General features: G+C 46.3%; 1 protein-coding gene across 1 annotated transcript in view; it reads left to right on the plus strand.

The window, feature by feature from the left end:
- The first annotated feature begins 2,130 nt into the window (after nucleotides 1–2,130).
- The window catches only part of ZNF804A (zinc finger protein 804A), a 368,777-nt gene continuing 347,900 nt past the window's right edge, over nucleotides 2,131–23,007 (plus strand). Inside the window, exon 1 of the mRNA XM_060257248.1 lies at nucleotides 2,131–2,269. Within this exon, the coding sequence (XP_060113231.1) occupies nucleotides 2,159–2,269 (111 nt within the window). The 5' untranslated portion in view covers nucleotides 2,131–2,158. The remainder of the gene's footprint in view (nucleotides 2,270–23,007) is intronic.

The raw sequence follows: 23,007 nt of genomic DNA on the forward strand, positions 1-23,007 counted from the left end.
TTAGAGGAAAGGGACTCTGTGTACGCTCAGAGGCTCTAATGCTTGATGTTCAATGGGAGCCTTGTAGCAAAGGAGTCAGGAGGAGGGGGATGGGAAGTAGGTTTAGGGAGCCAGGGGGAGGGGCTGTGGCCGGTCAGGCTTGGCTCTTTGGCAGGGTTCAATCAGGGCTTGGCTTACGGTTAGGGGAAAGGAACTCTGCGGATGCTCAGAGGCTCCCTCCGTTCTAAGGCTTTCTGGTCAATGGGGGCCATCTAGCGAAGAGGTCAGGAGGAGGGGATTGTGAGGGGAGGTTTAGGGAGCCAGAGGGAGGGGTTGTGGGTGAGGCTTAGCTCTTTGGCAGGGGCCAAATGGGTCCTAGGGCCAGTTCCCCAGTTTCCCCATCCTGCCCAGACCCTGCGGGCCAAGGCCTGCAGCAGGACGCGCCTTCCCCCCTCCCCTTGTCGTTTCTCCCCTGAGGTTTCAAGATGGACAGCTCTTGAACATGGAGGTTCCGGGTAGCCTTGGGAGTCGATCTAGGGTTGCTAATCCCCAGGTGGGGGACAGGGGATCCCCCGGTTTGGAGGCCTTGCCCCCCCACTTCAGGATCTTCAGAAAGCGGGGGGGGGGATGTCTGCAGGGCACTCCATTATTCCCTATGGAGACTGATTTCCATAGGGTATAATGGAGAATTCATCTCTGGGACTCTGTGGGGGGGGCTGTTTGTTGAGGTAGAGGCACCAAATTTTCAGCACAGCATCCAGTGCTTCTCCTCAAGACACCCTCCAAGTTTCAAAAAGATTGAACCAGGGGGTCAAATTTTATGAGCCTCCAAATAAGGTACCCCTATCCATTATTTCAAGTGGAGGGAAGGCATTTAAAAGGAGCAGGGTCCCTTTAAATATGATAACAAGAACTCCCTTCGGAGTTCAATTATGCTGGTCATAACCTTGCTCCTGGCTCCACCCCCAAAGTCTCCTGGCTCCACCCCCAAAGTCCCCAGATATCTCTTGAATTGGACTGGGCAACCCTAGGCCGATGCGAGGCACAGCTTGCGCCGGCGGCGGACCCCTCCTTCCAGCCCTCCAGCCGCCTTCCCCCTGCCAAAACTCCCCCGGGGCAGCACAGCACACCCCCTCCCACATCCCGACGGGCTGTCCCTCCCCCCCCCAGCCCCCTGGCGAGGAATTGGCAGGATCGATCTAGTGGGTGAGGGAGAGCGAGAAAGAGGCCAGCGGCAGCTGTGCGAGTGTCACATGCTGGGGGGGAAAAGGGATTCGCTGCGGCTGACGGGGAGGCTTCCCTCCGCCAACCAGACGGGGGGAAACGCTGGCCTGCCTCGCTATTTTTTTGGTTGCCCCCCCCCCCACCACACACCTTCCTGCTTCCCTCGCTCTCTCTCTTTTACCTGGGTAGCGGCAGGCGCCGCCGCGCATGTAGCCGGGGATCCCCTCTTCTCTCCTCCGCGCGTCGCCCACTCCAGAGGAGGGCTGGTGCCAAGAGTGAGGAGGGGGGGGGAGAGATGCTTTTTTAGGAGCGTGGAAAGGAGAGGGGGGTGGGTGGGAGGCGAGCGAGGCTGGAGAGAGGCGGCGTGCGACAGATGCCCTCCTCTCTCTGACAGCTCCCGGGCTCAGCCTAGTGGCTCCCTGCCATTGGCTCCGTGCAGCCGAGCGGCAAGGCTGCGCGCTATAACAGCCCCGTGCCTGCGAGAGGCGGCTGCTCAGACGCCTTCTGCCAAGCCGCCGAGATGCTGCCGACTCCGACCCTGCCCGGGCTTCCGCTCCGCCTCCTCCACCGCCTCCCGCTGCCAGATCGGCGCTGCTGAGAACCTCCCGGAGACGGAGACCGGCGGGCGGGCGATGCCTGGCGGCTCCTGCCATTGCTAACCCGCGTTCGCTGCACGCTTACCTCTTCCTCTCGCTTTTGCGGCAAGAAGGCGGACTTGGAGCGCTGCCGCCGCGGCTTTCTCTCCGCCTGCCGCCATCCGCCGGAGTTGGTCAGGCTGGGGAGAGAGAGCTCGGCCGGAGGGAGAGCCCGGTCCATGCCGCGGGGCTCCTGCCTCGCCGCAGCCGCCCCAGCCTCGGAGCGTCCCGCCTGCCGCCGCCGCCCCAGCCCCGGCTGATCTGGCGCCCGCGGTGGGCTGCATGGGCACGGCTGCAGCCACCGCCGGGTCGGCTGCCCCATGGAGTGTTATTACATCGTCATCAGCTCGGCGCACCTCAGCAATGGGCACTTTCGCAACATCAAGGGAGTTTTCCGCGGGCCCCTCAGCAAGAACGGCACCAAAACTCTGGTAAGGCGCCCCCCCGCTTCCCCGATGCCCGGCCTTGAGGTTCAGCACCACCGCAACACTGGACAGCTTCTAGCGGGGCGCTCCAAAGGAGTCTGGCCTTGGGGTCCAGCACCCCCGCAACGCTGGACAGCTCCTAGCGGGGCGCTCCAACGGAGCCTGGCCTTTGGGTTCAGCACCCCTGGAGCGCTGGACAGCTCCCAGAGGGGCGCTCTAACGGAGCTGCTGGTGGACTTGGCCAGGGAAGGAAGGTGGTTGGTTGGACCTGGTCGCTCTAGAGGGGAAAGCCTGAGGCAGGCTTGCCTTGGCCGGGTTACTTTTCTGTTATCCTTATCCAGGACTTTTCAAGTGTGATTGTCCTAGTCTGGTCTGGTTGACAGGAACCCTGCCAAGCCTGGTGGGGCAGACAGGCTTGCCCTTTGATAGGGACTGTGATCCAGCTGAGTCCTGAATGGCAGAGGGGGGTTGAACGTCTCTAGGCTTATCACCTCTACCAAGTTCTCCAGGTTTTCTGTCTGGATTTACTTCCAACAATGCTAGCTTTGGTTTGTAGGAATGAGGGGCTCTTCAGAGAGCGGAAGAAAAGATTGGGAGAGACTCAATAGTTTTGAGGTGGTGTTTGTACTTGTTCAAGAATAATGACTTAAGTTCAGCACTCACTCTCAGTTCTTAAGAGTGGGGTGGCCTAAAGAGACTGGGCAATGTCGGGTGGTCTTTGATCAGAATGAACCAAGGGGTGAGGTGGAATGATTTTGTACAGTGCAGCTACTGGCCAAATCAGTATAGGATCCGGTTGATGGCTCTTAGTTTCTTTTTAGTTTTTGTAGAGCTGGAGAACACATGGCTTGTTTTGTTATGGCATGGTTGCTGTATTTTGCTGCCTGAGGTTTCGGTTGATATCCTTGGTTGAGAACTTCCGCTTTGTGGGTGTCACACGTGTTGTAGAGGAAGGCAGACTACAGATGGTGGACCTTGCATAGGCTCAGCTAAAAATACTAACAGTTGTGTAGAGACCCTCCAAAAGATTCTGTGAAGAGTTTTGAGAGTAACATGAACAAACAACATTGCTGTCTCATTTGCTTTCATGTTCTGAAACTTTTCTGTAGCAACAGAGGACTAGAATGTGCACGCATTTTTTTTTTTTGTTATCAAAACATGTTGTCTGAAATTGCCTGCCTAGCAGTTTTGCGGTTGATACAAATGCTAAACAAAGTTTGAGACAAGCCGTATGATAATATTTACAAGCGCGCTAATGGGAAGGGGGTGGATTTGGGAACACTGCCGGCTTTCATGTTATTTCAGCATATTAACCTGTTCAAAAGCTCTCTTTGTACAGTATTACCCGATTCACCCTAACATTAATCAAACAAGACCCACAGTCAAAACCACAGGGTAGGCATAGAAACACACACAGGGCTGTAAAAAGAGACAGGGAACAAAACTTCTCCGACAACCACCTCAAGAAAACTGAGGCCAGAATGACTGGATGAAATACTGCTAAAACTTACAAATGGATCTCAGACATCTGAACTGATATTTGCTCAACTGAATTTTGGTCATAATTTCTCCAGAACATTTATTACTATGAAAGTAAATGGTTTCAATGATGGACAGTTCTCAGAATCTTCAATAGTAAAATTGTGGTCCTCAATACAGTTCCTTGGCAGCAAGTTCCATTGAGGTCAATGGAACCTATTTCCAAGAAAGTATACTTAGGGTTGCAGTCCATGACAGGTCTGTTATGCTTGGCTGGTGGATATTGAGAGGTTCCGTGAGTCTGTATGGAAGTTCTCTGGGACCCTGAATTGAGTGGAAAGGTGACATAGAAAAGTTTTATATAGGTGGGCTTTGCTCAGATCATTGTGACTTGAAGTGACATCCTAAGCAGAATCACACCCTTCTAGGTCTTTACAAGTCAGTGAGCCCAGAAGGGTATAACTCTGCTTAGCAGAATGGAGAATTATAGCCTGAAGCTGATGTACATCAGGTGGTAGCTATAATGGTCTTCTCTATAAAATAAGTGGTATCTCTACAGGCCACGCAGATTACATTATAAAGCATGCTTCTCTGACAGGTTTCTTTGTTATGCTCAGCTAATACGCATGGAAATTCCAGATCTCATTCAGCTCTATGGGGAACAACCCTTAATTTTTATAGGAATCTGAATTTGCTTTCCAAGTTCTGCGTTGGAAGGGTCTATGATAACACCCAACTCTAAAACCATGCCAACCTTTTTTAAAAAGTTATGCCCTTTGAAGCCCACTGTCTTCGATGAACCTAGCAGGTTAGAAGTATGTTTAGGATTGCACTGGTAATATCAGAAACCTCAGGGTTGTTTTTAGTCAGTGGTAAAATTGGCCCTTGTCTCATATCTGATTTGGTGCATTTTGGGCAATTTTTTAAAAAAGTTAATATAATGAAAATCATCTGGCAGACTTCTCGAAAGGTAATATAAGAGAAATCTGCTATAATACTGTGTAATTCTCTCCACAATGAAAATGTGTTTCTTTTAAAAGGAAATGAGAACTTATTTCACAGAGCCGGTTCAACCTGGATGTAAATTACTTCTTAAAATAATTTCAAGTGGGAAAGCCTTTCAAGGGAGATTGGGGAGTTCCTTGGAGACACAGACAATCTGTGTAATGTCTTACATCTTCCCAAAATGTAACAGGGCGGATAGACTTTCTTTGAAAATAGAGGTCTTAAGCAGCCAAATGGATCAGCTTAATGAACAGGGACAAATCGCCTATGAAAGAAACCTTAATCAATTAATCACATGGCATTGAATTCATTCATCAGTTAAACTTGAGTATGTGCGTGCACCTGAAAGTCATGGCAACCTCTGGTGACTAGCCCCTACTGAGGGCATGGAGGATATTCAGAGAGGTGGATGAATAAACCTGCCCCTGTCCTCCAGACTTGATATCCCAAGGGTGTCTCCCATCCAAGTACTTGCCAGAGTCCACTTTGCTTAGCTTCAGAGATCCGATGAGACTGGGCTTGTTTGGGCTATCCAGCTTGGGGCTATTGGGTACACCTTTTAATCAGTCAGAAGATGTTCCAGTGATTAGTCTGAATGCTTAGTGAATGACAGGTTGCTACCCTAGATAGCACACCTATCTTTCTTTTGCTCCATAAGTTGTGTTGTTCTTCATCCTTGCAATTGGCCCCAAAAGTTACTCTTTGTCATCCCTTGCTGCAGGTTGTTGCGAAGCACAGTCATCCTGTCACATGAATATCCTGCTCCTCTTCCAAGTTTCATAGGATGATGTCTATAGTTCCCTGCTTCCTCTGCTTTAACATCACAACAACCCTAAGGGATAGGCTAGGCTAAGACATAAAAGGACAAGGTCACCTACCGGGCTTCCTAGCTGTAGGGCGGGGGGGGAGTGCAGTAGCTCACAAAGTAGAATGTTTGTTCACAAGACTCCACAGCTTAGAGGGAACATTGTTAAGCAGTGTTCCCTCCTAAGCTGAGTTTGTGTGAGCTAGCTTACAGGCTTTTTAGCCTCCAGCTCATATGTTTTTTGTCATAGCTCTGGAAGGTTTTCCTAGTCTGACCAGGATGCCAGTTCAGAGTACAAAATTACTTCAGTGGAATGGGTGGTGTTGATTAAGTTTTGGTTTGACTTTTCCCTGGTGAGTTAAGGGTGCCTTAGTGGTAGAACATCTGCTGAGCATGCAGAAGACCCCAGGTTCAATCTCCACCATCTCCAGTTAAAAAGGACTAGGTAGGAAGTGGTGTGAAAGATCTCTTCTTGCGACCCTGCTAGTGTGAATTGATGGCACTCACCTTGATGGACCAATAGTCTGATTCAGCATAAAGCAGCTTGGTATGTTCACATGTACCATTCCGACCCCGCAAGTTTATACAAAAACCAAAATGAAGATTGTTGCAGAAATGAAGATTGACTGATACATTTTTGGTGATGTGTTGATACATTTTTCATGGTATGTGTGATTAAGCATGGCAGATCTGTTCTGTTTTCCAAGAAGCGGTCCGGAGAAATGAAAGCAGAAACGATAACTTAAAAGGAAACACCTTCTTTCTGCTCCTTGTAGAATTTATTCTTACATTGGAGCAATTTTTCCCTTTAGCCAATAGGGGCCACTGCTAAGCAGTTAATCCCCGTGCCTTCTGCTCTCTTCTTTCTATTCTCGACTGGTTTTGCTGAGCGTGGTGTTCTTCAGATTAGGAGCTGCGCAGCAGTGGTGTTGCTAGTGAGAAGGAAGTGGATGGGTGAGAACAGAAGCTGAAATTCCAAGCCTCTCTGCTTCTTCCATTTTTTTTTTAAATTGAGAAGAAAGGGGAGAGAGAGAGAGAGAAAAAAACTTTCAATGCAGTGAGTCTGGAAATGAAGTCAGAAACACCTCCATACATTTCATTCTAATCATGAAGAGGGTGGGCCATGTGCCAATTGCAAAAGTCCACTTCATGGCAAGGCACTTATTTAGCTTCATTTGTGGCCAGCCTCTCAATGAGGATTCAAAGCAAATGGCTGTCAGGTCAGGGAGGAGACTTTGTGCTCATGAGACTGCCTAGTTATGTAAAAATTGTGAATCTGACTTCCACCCCACCTCTGCCCAAAGGAATTGTTTCAAAATGGACTGATGAGAACTAAATATGCTCCAGGAGCAAGGAATGTTGAGAGCTTCTGAGATCCTGTTAAAGGGGAAAGGAAAGATCATCACGCTCAATCTCATCAGAGCTTGTAGAAGCCAATAAGGAGACTCACATTGCCGTCCTAAACCAAGCAGATTGACTTAGAATCATGTAACTCAGCTCAAGATGGCTCTGTTAGGCTCTGCCTTATTTTGCGCAGGAGCTTTCAGGAGTGGAGCTCCGGAACCTCTAAATTTTATTGTGCTCTTTCTCCCCCCCCCCCTCTATATTTGCTTCTGGGCTCTGTTGTTCAAACCCCCTGTGAGAATTTTGCTGAACTCTGACAAACTTTCTAATATTTCTCCCCACCAAAAATGGGAAAAGAACCAAAACATATAAAGCAGACAGATGGAAATCTTTATCACGCCACTGTGGCCACATAGGAGAAAGTAATTTAAAAAGTATAATGGGAGTAAGGTTTTATTATGCCAATTCAAGAAGCATTTTAAGGTAGATGCTGAGCTGATATAATTTAGGACACCTTCTGGTGATGTCAGGGGTGTGTGGCATATGCAAATGAGTTGTGCTCATGAGCTCCAGCACCTCTTTTTCTACAAAATGACCCCCAGGTTGGAGTCCCCATTATTTCCACTGTCCCTCTCTTTTCCCTTTAGCCAACAGCTATTTTCACTGTCCGTCTGCAGTTCCTCTCTTTCCTAGGAAAACTGTAGTTAAACATCATCCTTACATTTCCCACCCCCCCCCCCCCCCCACTCTGCCCAGTTCTGGTAAGAAACAGAGAAAGGCTTAGTTGTCAAAAGAGGCGAACAGAGCCTGAGCGGTAATGAAAGGGGAAGAGAGCTGTGTAAGAGACAACTGTGAGAGTGGAAAATGGATTTGTAGCAAGGAAGTGACTAATAAGCACTCTAGTAAACAAGCGGTAGAGTGGGGAAGTTAAAAAATGTTGGAGGTAGGAAAATAAGTTGTGTGATTTCTTTCCCGTTCTTGAAAGGACTGGAAGGGGTCTTGGGAGAAGGAGTAAGTTATGCAGGAGTAAGTAAGTGATAGAAAATGTTCCCCTCCTTGAGAGTTCATAGTTGGAAAATATTTCATCTGCTGCCTGAGTAAAGGAGTAAGGACGAATACACAAGTAATGTATACTTTTAGACATATGGAAGTGAGCAGGACTTTTTTGAGCAGGAATGCACAGGAACACAGTTTCTTCTGGCTTGGTGTCAGGGATATGGCCTAATACGCAAATGAGTTCCTGCTGGGCTTTTTTCCCTATAACAAGCCCTGTGTGAAACAATGGTGACATCAGGGGGCATGGCCTAATATGCAAATGAGTTCCAGCTGGGCTTTTTCTACAAAAAAAGCCCTGGAAGTGAGTAATTCATTTCAGTATGGCCCTATTCTGCTCTCTATACAAGCTATTATAAATCAGGGGAACAACTATCCAGTTTGTATTCTCTTTCCTGAGAGAATAATAAGAGTGATCTGGGGGGTGGTATTCTTTGCCTTGAAAAATGCTCATTTTAGGGTTCTCTCTGACAACTAAGTCATCAAAATCCAGGCTCATCTTTAAAAAAATCTGTATCCTGGCTGCAGTTCCGTCTTCATCTCAGAGGAGCTGAGAATACGGCAAATGCCTTCTCCAAGCCTGCATGTTAGCGACTGGCATTTAGAGCAGTTGCAGCCACGTAAAAGCAAAATAACTTCCCGAGACGCACTGAATCCCTGACAGTCACACAGACCAATTTGCCATTGATGGAAGAGCACCTCGGGCAGCTGCTAAGGTTGGATTGAAGGCACTGTTGTACATATTGCTTTTCAGTATCTGTTGGAGGTGGAAATGAAAACCTTATGGAGTGTCGGCATATGTTGTTGGCAGCGCAGTAGGCAGCGTAATAAGGGAAAGGGAACATCGGAAAAGCTTCTGAGATTGACTAGTTATTTCTTAGCTGCTAATGTTGTTTCCAGGAAGGATTTATTTGGGCTGATGGCAACTGCTTCAGTCCTTCTAAAACACAAGTTGGAAGCTTGTCTTGTGTCCAGATAAAGAGGCATATTAGAAGAGTGCTGGCACTCCAAGCACCTGATCTTAATAGTAGATTCACACTGAAGTCACTCTGCATTGGGAATACGTTTTGGAGGAACTTTATTTCAAGAAGCAGGAGCTTTCTATGGAGTAACCAACAGTCCCGTGAAGGGCTTGAAGTACTTGAAGGGCTGTCATCTAGAGCAGGGGTCCTCAACCCCCGGGCCATAGACCGGTCCCAGTCCGTGGCCTGTTAGCAACTGGGCCGTGAGTTGTATCATTATTTCATTATATATTACAATGTAATAATTGAAATAATGTACTGTGGACGCCCATAATACATTGAGTCTGGCCTCCTTTGCTGCACTATTTATTGGGCCTATTGAGCTATCATCAGTTTCAGCTCTGTCCACACTATGGCCTGATTAGTTGTCTTCCACCTGAAATGGAGCAATTTCATTGTCTTATTTTAACTGTTTAAATTTATTTCTGATTTGTATCGCCTATTCTTTAAGTTTGTTGTAATCTGCCCTGATCCTGCTCGCAGGATACGGTGAAATAGAAATTAACAAAAATAAATAAATATAAATGAATGAATGAATAACGAACACAATGGTATCATCATCCCCCCTCCTTGTCCGTGGAAAAAATGTCTCCCATGAAACCGGTCCCTGGTGCCAAAAAGGTTGGGACGCACTGATCTAGAGGATGGTGCAGAATTGTTTTCTGTGGCTCCAGAAGGTCAGACCAGAACCAACGGGTTGAAATTAAATCAGAAGAGTTTCCGGCTTAACATTAGGAAGAACTTCCTTACCATTAGAGGAGTTCCTCAGTTGAACAGGCTTCCTCAGGAGGTGGTGGGCTCTCCTTCCTTGGAGGTTTTAAGCAGCGGCTAGATGGCCATCTGACAGCAGTGCTGATCCTGTGAATTTAGGGGGAGGCATTTGTGAATTTCCTGCATTGTTCAGGGAATTGGACTAGATGACCCTGGGGGTCCCTTCCTACTCCTATGATTCTTTGTTAGAACAAAAATGGAGGCCTGTGTCCCAGCTAGGGTTGCCTGAAGGGTTGGGGAAAGGCTGATGCTTTGAATTGAAGCTTAAAGAGATGCTATTTATGGTGAAAAGCTGCACTTTCCCATTTCCTTACAAGAAGCTTCTAGGGAAGGAGGGGGGCAGGGGCACACTGCCCTGAGCTTCTGGAAAGAAGGGTTGGATTAAAATGCATTAGAAAGATTAGGATATTTATTTTCTCCAGGTTGTTGGCAACCCTCATCCCATCACCTGAGGTGGCCCTTTCACGCACACTAAATAAAAGACTCTTCAGGGGTCATTTCGTAGAAAAAGAGGTGCCGGAGCTCATTAGCACAACTCATTTGCACAACTCATTGGCATATGCCACAGACGTCACCGGAAGGGGTACTAAATTATATCAGCTCAGCGTCTACCTTCAAATGCTTCTGGAATGACAATTGTCATCATAAAACCTTACTCCCGTCATACGTTTTCAATTCCTTTCTCCTATGTGACCAGATCGGCATCTGACACTCTAACCCAGCAGTTCCCAAACGTTTTGGCAAGGCTTATTTTGTAGAAAAAGCCCAGCAGGAACTCATTTGCATATCAGACCACACCCCCTTATGCCAAGCCAGCCGGAACTGTGTTCCTATGTGTTCCTGCTACCCCCCCCCCCTGTGTTTCGGTATGGTGAACCACAAGCCCAAATGTACCTGATAGGGGAAAACAATTTTTAAAAGCAAAGTATGTCCAAATCAGTAAAACTACAAAAGCCTGAGGACCCCCCCCCCCCTTTCACAGGCTTTGGGTCAAGAGACCCACAGCTTGGGAAAAGCGACTCTAGCCAATGCATCTCCCTGTCTCTCCCACGCATACTTATATATGACTTAGCCCCGGTGAACTCAACGAGGCTTGATTCTGAGTACAAGTTTGCACATGAGCTTGGAATCTTCTTAATGTCAAGAGCCTTTTAGAAAGGATTTTGAAGATCTCTCTACCATTTTTGTCCCTGAGCTGATATGGGGGCTTCCTCACTCTCCGCTTATATTAGCTTGAAGTTAAATCAGTTTATGATAGGAATGCGAAAAACAGCAACGGACGTTCGCCTTCAGATTTGCATTCCACCCTGCATAAAGTATACGGCTTATGTAACTGTATGTTCATTTTGAGTTTCGTATGCAAACCCAGTCTTAGGCTACATGAAAGAGAGAGAAAACTGAATGATAAATTGCTCTGTACGTGTTTGTTAAATGTGGTTGTCAGCATACGTAGGAGAAGAAGAGGAGATTGGATTGATACCCCGCCCTTCACTGGGAGTCTCAGAGTGGCTTACAATCTCCTTCCCTTCCTCTTCTCACCACAGACACCCGGCGAGGTAGGTGGGGCTGAGAGAGCTCTGAGAGAACTACTGTTAAGAGACAGCTCTGAGAGAGTTATGGCTGACCCAAGGTCACTCCAGTAGCTGCATGTGGAGCAGTGGGGAATCAAACTCTCAAATTAGAGTGTGTGCATTTAACCACTACACCAAACTGGTGTAAAGAATAGCTCAGAGCATTGTATATGAGTCTCCTGTCTTCTTCAGCTGATAGGTAATGGCCTGAAGCTTCCTGTATTTTTCTGTTCCATTGGATTTCTGTTCCATTGGATTTGATCCCTGAGCCTCAGAAATCAAGGAAGCTCCAGGAACCTGGCATCCTTGGGGATTCTATCCTATGTAACAGGGATGGGCAAATTTGTTTAACATAAGAGCCACATACAATAAAAATCAAAAGTCTGAGAGCCACAAGACATGAATGTCAGATCATAGAATCGTAGAATCATAGAAACATAAGAGTTGGAAGGGACCTCCAGGGTCATCTAGTCCAACCCCCTGCATAATGCAGGAAACTCACAAACACTTCCCCCTAAATTCACAGGATCTTCACTGCTGTCAGATGGACATCTAGCCTCTGTTTAAAAACCTCCAAGGAAGGAGAGCCCACCACCTCGTGAGGGAGCCTGTTCCAATGAGAATGATTCAGACCAGCAAAGTTAATGCAAATAATTGTTTTTTCTATTTGAAGTCATGTGAGGAGAGCCTAATCTGGTGCATACACACATACACACACACACACGGCCTGCCGCCCTATGCAAATATATACGTCCAGGGTTTTTTTGTAGAAAAAGGAACTCAGTAGCATATTAGACCACATCCCCTAATATTAACATATTAGGTCACACACTCATTAGCATATTAGGCCACACCATCTGGGATAATCAACTGCAATCTGAACTGTGACAGTAACTTTTCCAGGCCCTGCAGCAATTCTGGACAGCCAGCCAGGCCCCAGGGAGGCTGCCGCACAGTACATCTGGGCCCTGTGATCCCTGCCTGGCCCTGGGGAGGCTGCTGCACAGTGCAGCTGGGCCCCACGATCCTTGCTGGTCAGCCAGGCCCCAGGGAGGCTGCCACATGGCTCGGTTCAGTCCAGCAATCCCCGAGGGCCACACCAAGTGACCTCAAGGGTCGTATACAGCCCTCGGGACAGAGGTTCCCCACCCCTGCTGTAGAGAATGATTTTTGGATGGTGCCTTCTTTCAAAACTCTGACCTTTATTGTCATTTAACTGATGTTGCCTTCATCCTTGAGGGTCCACTGAGGGAAGACATTTTGGAATGGATCAAATGTCTAGAATTCCCATGTGGACTTTGGACTTGACTGTCCTGTATTTTGTGATAATTGTATTGTGAATATTGCATTGAATGTATAGGAAGACTATTGATGTTTGTGACTTCTCTGTGCTTATGAAATAATGAATTTTGAGTGTATGTTTGCACATATATGAAAAAATTATGGATGAAAGGATCGAACTCATACACATAATACTTTTCATTACAATTCAGCTGTTCCACTGAAGGGTAGGCTGATGTTGACCCTGCCTGTTTGGGAAGGATTGTGGCTCTTTGGTAGAACATCTGCTCGAAATGCAGAAGGTCCCAGGTTCAGTCTCTGGCATTGGGCAGCAGGTGATGTGAAAGACCTCAGCCTGAGACCCTGGAGAGCCGCTGCCAGTCTGAGTAGACAATACTGACTTTGACAGGCCCAGAGTCTGATTCAGTGTAAGGCAGCTTCATGCATTCATATGCACTTGGACTTTCCTGTCTGGGCAGGAAAATTTAGGAAGTGGCTGATTACAATAGTCAGGGCTTCTTTCATAGAAAAAGTCTAGGAGGAACTCATTTGGATATTAGGCCACACCCCCTGATACCACCATTGTTTCACACAGGTCTTTTTTGTAGAGAAAGCCTAGGGAGAACTAATTTGCATATTAGGCCACACCCCTGATACCAAGCCAGCCGGAAATGCATTCCTTTGCGTTCTTGCTAAAAAAGAAAGTCCTGACAATAGTACAATTTTCAAAGATGTGTGGAGTGGTCTGTGTAGTTGGATGAGTCTGAGTAAGGAGGCTGTGCTAAACGTAGCACCTTCCATCTCAACAGAACTTCCTTGCTGCCAATGTGATTGTCTGCAAAGTTAATATCTGAGGTTACCCTCTTTGTGGAGATTTCCCCACTCCCAATTTCCTGATCAAGTTTGCATTTCTACATCCTGTATTTTCTGTGTATGTCACTCCATTAGGTACGAGACCGCCTTGCAACTCCTTGTATGCCGAGAGCCCAGGATCTGATCTGAGGATCTGAAAGCCTCAGTGGTTGAGTGCATGGACTCTAATCTGGGAGAATCCCCACTTCTCTACATGCAGCTGCTGGGTGACCTGGGGTTCTCTCAGACCTGTTTTCTCAAGAGCAGTTCTCTCAGAGCTCTCTCAATTCCACTTACCTCACAGAGTGTCTGTTGTGGGGATAGGAAGGGAAGGAGATTGATGTATGCCACTCTGAAGGGTGGGGTATAAATTCAATCTTCTTTGTCTCCTCCTCCTCCTTTATCTTCTCCTTCTCTGCCTTCTTTTCTTCCTTCTGCATTGTGCAGGGAGTTGGGCTAGATGACCCTGGAGATCTCTTCCAACTCTCTTCTTCTTCTTCTTCTTCTTCTTCTTCTTCTTCTTCTTCTTCTTCTTCTTCTTCTTCTTCTTCTTCTTCTTCTTCTTCTTCTTCTTCTTCTTCTTCTTCTTCTTCTTCTTCTTCTCCTCCTCCTCCTCCTCCTCCTCCTCCTCCTCCTCCTCCTTGGCAGCAAATCTGAAAGACCTTCCCTTTCATAGAATCATAGAGTTGGAAGAGACCTTCGGGGTCATCTAGTCCAACCCCCTGCACAATGCAGGAAATGCACAAATACCTCCCCCAAATTCACATGATATTCATTGCTGTCAGATGGCCATCTATCCTCTTTTTAAAAACCTCCAAGGAAGGAGAGCCCACCACCTCCCGAGGGAGCCTGTTCCACTGAAGAATCTCTCTAACGGTCAGGAAGTTCTTCTTAATGTTGAGCCGGAAACTCTTTTGATTTAATTTCAACCCATTGGTTCTGGTCCTACCTTCGGGGGCCACAGAAAACAATTCCACACCATCCTCTATATGACAGCCCTTCAAGTACTTGAAGATGGTGATCATATCACCTCTCAGCTGCCTCCTCTCCAGGCTAAACATCCCCAGCTCCTTCAACCTTTCTTCATAGGACTTGATCTCGAGACCCCTCACCATCTTCGTCACCCTCCTCTGGACCCGTTCCAGCTTGTCTATATCCTTCTTAAAATGTGCTGCCCAAAACTGAATACAATACTGCCCAAGACCCCCTTGGCAGTTAGTACACAATATAGTGTTAGATGAATGGTTGGGTGGAGTTGGTGTAACACAGCTTCATATATTTGCAATTTATAGCCCTGGTGTTCTCGTGGTCCACAGCCAAGACAAATCCAATTAAATCTGAACATGAACCAGAGGACAGCCTAGGTGAATCATCCAGCCACTTCAGTGAAGATCACACCCTCTCTGGTCCCCAGAAATGGCTTTTTTGGTGCTATGTAAGCAATAATGTACAATTTATTGTTTATACAGTTTTCTATTTCCATCAGCAAACAGTGATTGTTTGTCAGTCTTCCTGCTAAAAACTAAATTGATAGAATGATAGTTTTTTTTTTTATTTTTAAGGAAAATGGTCTGGGAAAGCCACAGTGGATGCTGATGGGAGATTAAACAAGTCTTGTGATATTGTTGAAAAGCTGATAAGGAAAGAAGTAGGAAGTGACAACAAAGACTCCATGAAGAGTTGTCCATACCCATAAATACCCATAACTTGGTAACTCCAAATCAGGGATGGAATTCTAGCAGGAGCTCCTTTGCATATTAGGCCACACCCCCTGATGTAGCCAATCCTTCAAGAGCTTACAAGGCTCTTTTTTGTAAGCTGTTGAGGGATTGGCTACATCAGGGGGGTATGGTCTCATATGCAAAGAAGCTCCTGCTAGAATTTCACCCATTCCTCAAATACCCGTAACTCGGGAGTTTCAAGATCTCTCAAAAGGATTGTTTCTCCAAATATATAACTCTATGCCCAGTGTGGCCCCAAGGTATCACTTACTGGCTGTTCCCCCTCAGTAGCTCCCACCTGTAGAGGTGAACTGGAGGAACGGTGTTCAGGTGTTTCTAGATAGTGCTTCAGGGCCATTTTGTTGACTAGGGCGTTCAGTGAGGTACAGGCTGCAGGCATTGTGGAGAGGGGGTTACTTGGGGTTTTATTGTACTACTAGGAATAAGGCCCATTGTGAAGAAATACAATAGGCTCTAGAAAAAGGCTCTGAGAGAGTGCCCTCCCACCCTTGCTGTCATCCCACCCATCCAAGTGAAGACATTCACTCCTGCCCACCTCAACTGGAGAGCAGTTGTAATTCTGAGTGAATGCCAGCCCTCACCTGGAGATTGACAACAGTGGTTCCCCAGGAGGAAATGGCTGGTTTGGAGAGTGAAGTCTATGGTATTGTACCTGTCTGAGGTTCCCCCCCCTCCTCAAACTCTACCCTCTCCATGCTCCAACCCTCAGATCTCCTGTTTCTAATATTTATATCCACCATTCCTTTCTTTGGCTCATGGTGTTGGAATGGTACTATCAAGTGGAATGGTGGTGGAAAGTGCTATCAAGTGACAGCTGACATTGCAACCCCTCATGGAGTTTTCAAGGTAAGAGACGTTCAGAGGGGTTTGCCATTGCTTGTGTCTGTGTAGCAACCTTGGTGGTCGTCCATCGAAATACTAACCAGGGCTGGCCCTGCTTAGCTTCTGAGATCTGGTCTTCCTTGGTGGTCGTCCATCGAAATACTAACCAGGGTTGCCCCTGCTTAACTTCTGATATCTGGTCTTCCTTGGAAGTCTTCCTTCCAAATACTAACCAGGGCTGACCCTACTTAGCTTCTGAGATGTGACAAGATCAGGATGGGGGATTGGATCCATTCCAGTCCGGCTTTCGACCAGGTCATGGGATGGAGACGGTTCTGGTCCTGCGACATCTGGACCGGGGCGGCTCAGCAGTGCTGTTATTATTAGACCTGTCAGCCGCTTTTGATACAGTTGATCATCTGCTACTGACTAGCTGCCTTGCCGACGTAGGGATTCAGGGGTCCGCCTTACAGTGGTTGACCTCCTTCCTCCAAGATCGGGGACAAAGGGTGGTGATAGGGGAGGAATCATCCCAGAAGCACTCACTCATATGTGGTGTGCCTCAGGGTGCGGTTCTGTCCCTGGTGTTATTTAACATCTATATGTGCCCCCTTGCCCAGATTGTCAGGAGGTTTGGACTGGGTTGTCACCAATACACAGACGACACCCAGCTCTATCTATTGATGGGCGGCCAGTCCGACTGTACCCTGGAAAATCTAGACTTGGCTCTTCAAGCTGTAGCATCTCGGCTCAGGCTGAGTCGGCTGAAGTTGAATCCGACGAAGACGGAGGTTCTCTATCTGAGCCGGGGTGGCCCAGGGGGAGATGTCCATCTGCCGGCTCTTGACGGGGTGCCATTGGTACTGGCTCCTAAGGTGAAGAGCTTGGGCGTGCTCCTTGAGTCCTCCCTTACAATGGAGGCTCAGGTAGCAGCCACTATTAGATCTGCCTTTTTTCATCTTTGGCAGGTGCGGCAGTTGGCTCCTTTCCTGGAGCGCAGCAACTTAGCAATGGTGATCCATGCTACGGTCACCTCAAGAATAGATCACTGTAATGCTCTCTACATGGGGCTACCCTTGACGCTGACTCGGAGGCTACAGCTAGTGTAGAACGCTGCAGCACGGCTGTTAATGAGGCTCTCCTGGTGGGAGCACATTCAGCCAATGCTGAAAGAGCTGCACTGGCTGTCTGTTGTGTTCCGAGTCCGTTTCAAGGTGTTGGTATTGACCTTTAAAGTCCTTTATGGTCAGGGACCTGTCTATCTGCAGGACCGCCTTTACCCATATATTCCCCAGAGAGCACTGTGTTCAGGGACAAAAAATCTGTTGTTCATCCCTGGACCAAAGGAGGCCAGGTTGCATTTGACACGAGCCAGGGCCTTCTTGGTGGCAGCACCAGAATTATGGAATGCTCTCCCGGAGGCCATAAGGGCCTTGCGGGACCTCCCTACATTTCGCAGGGCCTGTAAGACTGAATTGTTTCGACAGGCCTTTGATGTTTAAATGAGAGAGAGCTGCCACTGACATCAGTTATAGTACTCGGTGATCACCGTATGAAAAGCAGAGCCGCCAACATAGAAATGATACTGCACCCTGAAATAGTTTTTAAAATATTTTAATTGTATTAATGTTTTATTGATTTTATTGATTTATTGTTCTTGATTGTATAAATGAATGTTGTAAGCTGCCCTGAGTCCGCTTGCAGAGAGGGCAGGATAAAAGTTTAATGTAATAATAATAAGAAGAAGAACCCAGATTTCTATGTTCAGGATCTAAAACTCACACCACTGTCCCACCATGGATCTGGATGTGAACCTTCTTGATAAGCCTCTTTTACTTTTCTTCCATGTTGGTTCCATGGTCCATGGGTGACAGTACCCACCCAACTCTTAAATTAACAAGGGACCACCTTTTAAAGAAGCAAGCAAATTCAGCTCTAGCATATGTCCTGTTAATTCCTAGTATTGTTTATGCTCGTGACATTTTTTTTCTTGATTAAAAATAAACCCCTGGGAATTAACTTAGAGTTCTTCTGTTCCCACTTTGTCCATCTGTCCATATCTCCATATTATGTTTTCTGACATTTAACAAAAGAGGAAGAAACACGCATATTTCTTGTTGGTCTCCTCCATTTTAATTGGTGGCTAAATCTGTATTTCAAAGGCCAACTGAGGGGGATGCTCCCGAAAATGCTAAGAGTCAAAGTCGAATGGCTTCAGTGGCGAGCACCCTTATTGACAAAAAGGGAATTTAATTTAGGATCATGGAAACTAGCAGAATATATGAACATATGAAGCTGCCTTATACTGAATCAGACCCTTGGTCCATCAAAGTCAGTATTGTCTACTCAGACTGGCAGCAGCTCTCCAAGGGTCACAAGTTGAGGTTTTTCACACCTATTTTCCTGGACCCCTTTTAGTTGGTGATGTCGGGAATTGAACCTGGGACCTTCCGCTTCTACCACTGAGCCACCGTCCCACCCCAACATGTTACAGAGCTTTAGAAAGACAAGCTTCCTTTCCATCCTCTCCGGTTCCTGCCCCAGTCTTGTGGCGAAACAGTCAATGAAGCTGTAAGTCCAATTATGAGAATGATCTGGGTTAATACTAGGAAAGACCATCCTATTTACATGTTCCTAGAGCACTGTTCATATCATAGTGAACATATGTACATGTTAGGTGAATGCCAGTATGTCTGTTTGTAAGGAAGAGCCAGCGTATGCTTACATTAAAAAGTAACACTGGGGATCAATTAGATAAATGTGGGGTTTAAAATGTGGAGTTTAAAATGAGCTGTACATGCAGTGGAGTAAGAATTACTCAGTGCATACACAAAAAAAATTGTATACTGGCAGGGCTTTTTTGTAGCAGGAATTCCTTTGCATATTAGGCCACACACACCCTGATGTAGTCAATCCTCCAAGAACTTACAGGGCTGTTAGTACAGGGCCTACTCCAGGAGGATTGGCTACAGCAGGGGTGGGTGGCCTAATATGCAAAGGAGCTCTTGCTACCCAACACCCCCCCCCCCCCGCTTGCATACTCCTATGCCCTCCCACAGTACTGTATCATCTTGCATTTGGGCACCCAGTGCTAAAGTCCCAGACGACCACATAAGTGGGACTCAGTGTTCCCTCTAAGCTGTGGAGTCTTGTGTGCAAAAATTCTACTCCGTGTGCTACTTTGTGAGTGAGCAATTTGGCTACTGCATAAGTTAGTCTGCTCAGGAACCATCCTTCCTCAGCTAAGACAAAAATGTGTGAGCAGGGCTTTTGTTGTAGAAAAAGCCCAACAGGAATTCATTTGCATATTAGGCCATACCCTCTGACATCATCATTATTGCACACAGGACTTTTGTTGTAGAAAAAGTTGAGCAGGAACTCATTTGTATACTAGACCACACCCCCTGATACCGAGCCAGCCGGAACTGCATTCCTGCTAAAAAAAAAAAAAAGCCCTGTATGTGAGCCAGGGGCTAAATAACTGTGAGCTAGCTCACACTAATTCAGCTTAGAGGGAACACTGGGTGGGAGCAATGAGAGGGCAATCATGATGAGGCAGCCATGCTTCTTCAGACATGGGACCTAAACAGACAAAAGCAAGAGTCTGCAACAAGTGCCAACTGAGTCCAGAGAACCAAGCAGTAAAGTGAGAGTTGTCTCTGGTTCTGATGAGTCCAATTCTGTGGGGGTTAAGAAATCTGAATTCAAAGCATGTTAGATTTCTTTACTGAAATTAAAATAATGAACAGTATTTAACCTTAAATAATGAGCAGTGTTTGATACAAGGCATTACCGTCTAGTCTTTTAGATATGACATTTGGCTCCAAAATGACAATTTGGGGACAAAAGCAGATGCAGGTGTGCAAGTAACAAAAAAAATGAACTGTCCCTTCAGTTGTCCTTTTGACCCAAAGGTTGAAGGCCCAATAACTAACACAATCAGTGGATACACCTCAATAATATACTGGATATGGGGCATTCTCCAAGTGGACTCTTCAAACACATGAAGAATGCATCAATAAAAGTGGAAGCAAATAACCCAGGAAGAGCTCTGCCAGCCATACCAAAGGTCCAACTAGCCCAGCATCATGTTTATCACACTGGCCAGCCAGATGTTTCCAGGAAGCCCTCAATCAGGGCAGGAAGTGCTACCTATCTTCAGCTGTTGCCTCCCCAAATAATGTCCCAGCTCTGAACATGGTGATTCCCTTTAACCATCATGACCATTGGTAGACCTAGCCTCCATGATTTTGTCTAGTCTCCTTTTAGTCCCTTCCCAGCATTGTGGCAACAAATTCCACCAGTTCATGATGTATTGTGTGCAGAACTGCTTTCTTTTGTCTGGCCTTGACAAATAAGGAGGGGATCAATGACTCATGTGCTGCCACTCCTTCTTCTGCTATCCTTTCTGAAGTCATGAAGATGGAGATATTGGAAGAGAACACAGGCTGGTGAAGGGAATGTAAGTTGGGGAGGGATGATGTCTCAGTGACAGAGCATCTGCTTGGTAAGCAGAAGGTCCCAGGTTCAATCCCCGGCATCTCCAACTAAAAAGGGTCCAGGCAAATGGTTGTGAAAAGCCTCAGCTTGAGACCCTGGAGAGCTGCTGCTAATCTGAGTAGACAATACTGACTTTGATGGCCTGAAGGTCTGATTCAGTATAAGGCAGCTTCATATGTTCATATGTCCATATGTTCATAAACTGGGTGCAGCCCATAGGCAAGCCTTTAGAAACTCCTGCATTTACAGAAAAGGAATATTACTGATATATTCAGCTCTGACCGGAGGCATAAAGAGCAATGACATCAACCAGAGAAATGACATCTATAGGCCAGAACAAGGAAGGCCAAATTCTTTGACTACTTTGGTAACTTCCAAGGTTGGGATTATGAACATCAGGATATCCCCTTTCCTCTTCCTGAAATAGTTCACCTTTTTGCAGGTGTCTGTTGAACAAAAATATTTCACTGTTGGTCTTGCTTCACATGAAACATGGATTTTGAATTACGTGAATCCCTCAGCCTATTGATGTAAAACATTTCTCAGGAAGAAGTGTGGTGTTTGCACCTGAGAACCCAGAAAGACAAAGAACAAAGACAGCACAGGCAGTGTTCCCTCTAAGCTGAGTTAGTGTGAGCTAGCTCAGTTTTTTAGCCTCTTGCTCACATGGTTTTGTCTTAGCTTGGGATAAATGCCTCCAGCACAAAGTAATCTATGCAGTAGCTCACAACTTTAATGCCAGTAGCTCATGAAGAATTTTTGTGAGAATTTTTGCTCACAAGACTCCACAGCTTAGAGGGGGTATTGAGCACAGGTTTAGTTTAGTTTAGCTTAGTTGATTTGTATCCGTCCTTCCCCAACAAGCGGGCTCAGGGCGGCTCACAACATGAAATAATAACAAAATCAATTAAAGAAAACATTAAGTAAAACAATCGGTGTTAATTTCCATACCATTCAGTAAGATTAAATAAGTAATGTAAGTAGGCGGTATTCTGTTAAGCTTTATAACCATATAGGTTGGATCCCTTCTTTTGAAGGATTCTGAAGGACTTAGAGACAGTGGTGTCGTATGGACCATGGTGTTTTCAGAGGGCATCCAGGAACTCTAGGACTGGGGGGGGGGGCGTATATTTCATTTTCAGTGATTCTCAACTTTCATGCACTCATTTCTTAGTAACCAATTCCATCGCTTCAGAGGTCGGAGCTAACTAATCTAGCCTCGTAATTCAGAAGCCTGACTCATGGAGGATTTTCTCAGAAGGTTTTTAATCTCAGGCTGGGTTGACAACATATATACGAAGGGATACCTGTCTGGGTAGATAAATCAGTAGCCGGGAGTTACAGGCAGCTTGATTTGTGGCGCATCCACACCAGTGTCCTTCAGGATGGCTCTCAGCATTTGAAAGGATTTATTATCGTTGCCCACGTGATTAACACTTCAGCGGGTGAACTGACCTTTAAATATGATCTCTCTGCAAAGAAACAGTGACAGAATAAGGTCTGTTAATTTACGCTCATTTTGCTAAACCCTCCGCCAGGCGAGTTTTGCAGGCCTCAACTTGAAGGAAGTGATTTTTACAGGGGTCTCTCAGTTCAGACTGCCCTTTGCCTGCCGCTTGCAAACAGGGCCACTCGAACCATCAGGAAACTTCCCTTCAGATTCCACAGTGCTCTTCACGCATGCCATTGCAGTGTTCCAATTTGATTTTGAGTGTGTGCTAGCACATGGCAGTCTGCTGAAAGATTATGGATGCCAATCTCCAGGTGCTACCTGCCTGTCTCCCGGAATTTCAGCAGACTATGGAGATCAATTCTTTTGGAGAAAATGGTTGTTTTGGAGAGAAACGCTATGGGATTATATGCCAGTAAGTACCTCCCTTCCCCAGGCTGCAACTCCCTAATCTCCATGTGTTTCCTAACCAAGAGTTGGTAGCCCCATGAATGATAGATACCATCAACTGCACAGATGCAAAAGCTGGTTAGAGCTGAATTTTCAAGGGCCCATGAAGCACCTCTGATTACTGTTATGGTCATGTGTCAGCTTCCATGCTGTGTCAGCCAGCTTCATACTGATCACTGCCACCATGTAGGTGCAGAACTTGTGATGGGATGTCAGTAAGGGCAAGGGCAGTGAGGGCAAATAAGAAAAATAGTGCTGAAAATAAGCATTTTTTGGAGGGGGGGACAAAAGAGTTGCTAACATGCCAGCCATGTACAGAATACTGGTTTCCCCACATTCTTCTTCTTCTCTTTCTTTCTTTCTTTCTTTCTTTCTTTCTTTCTTTCTTTCTTTCTTTCTTTCTTTCTTTCTTTCTTTCTTTCTTTCTTTCTTTCTTTCTTTCTTTCTTTCTTTCTTTCTTTCTTTCTTTCTTTCTTTCTTTCTTCATGTAGCCCTTTTTGAGTCCTGGAAATATCATTCATGGAGTCATAGTTACATAAGTAGGAAAGTTGTGGAATGCAATGAGGCAGGGCATTTTTTGTAGCAGGAACTCCTTTG

This window comes from Heteronotia binoei, chromosome 16 (genome assembly GCF_032191835.1).
Source record: "Heteronotia binoei isolate CCM8104 ecotype False Entrance Well chromosome 16, APGP_CSIRO_Hbin_v1, whole genome shotgun sequence".
In the NCBI taxonomy this organism is placed as follows: Eukaryota; Metazoa; Chordata; class Lepidosauria; order Squamata; family Gekkonidae; genus Heteronotia; species Heteronotia binoei.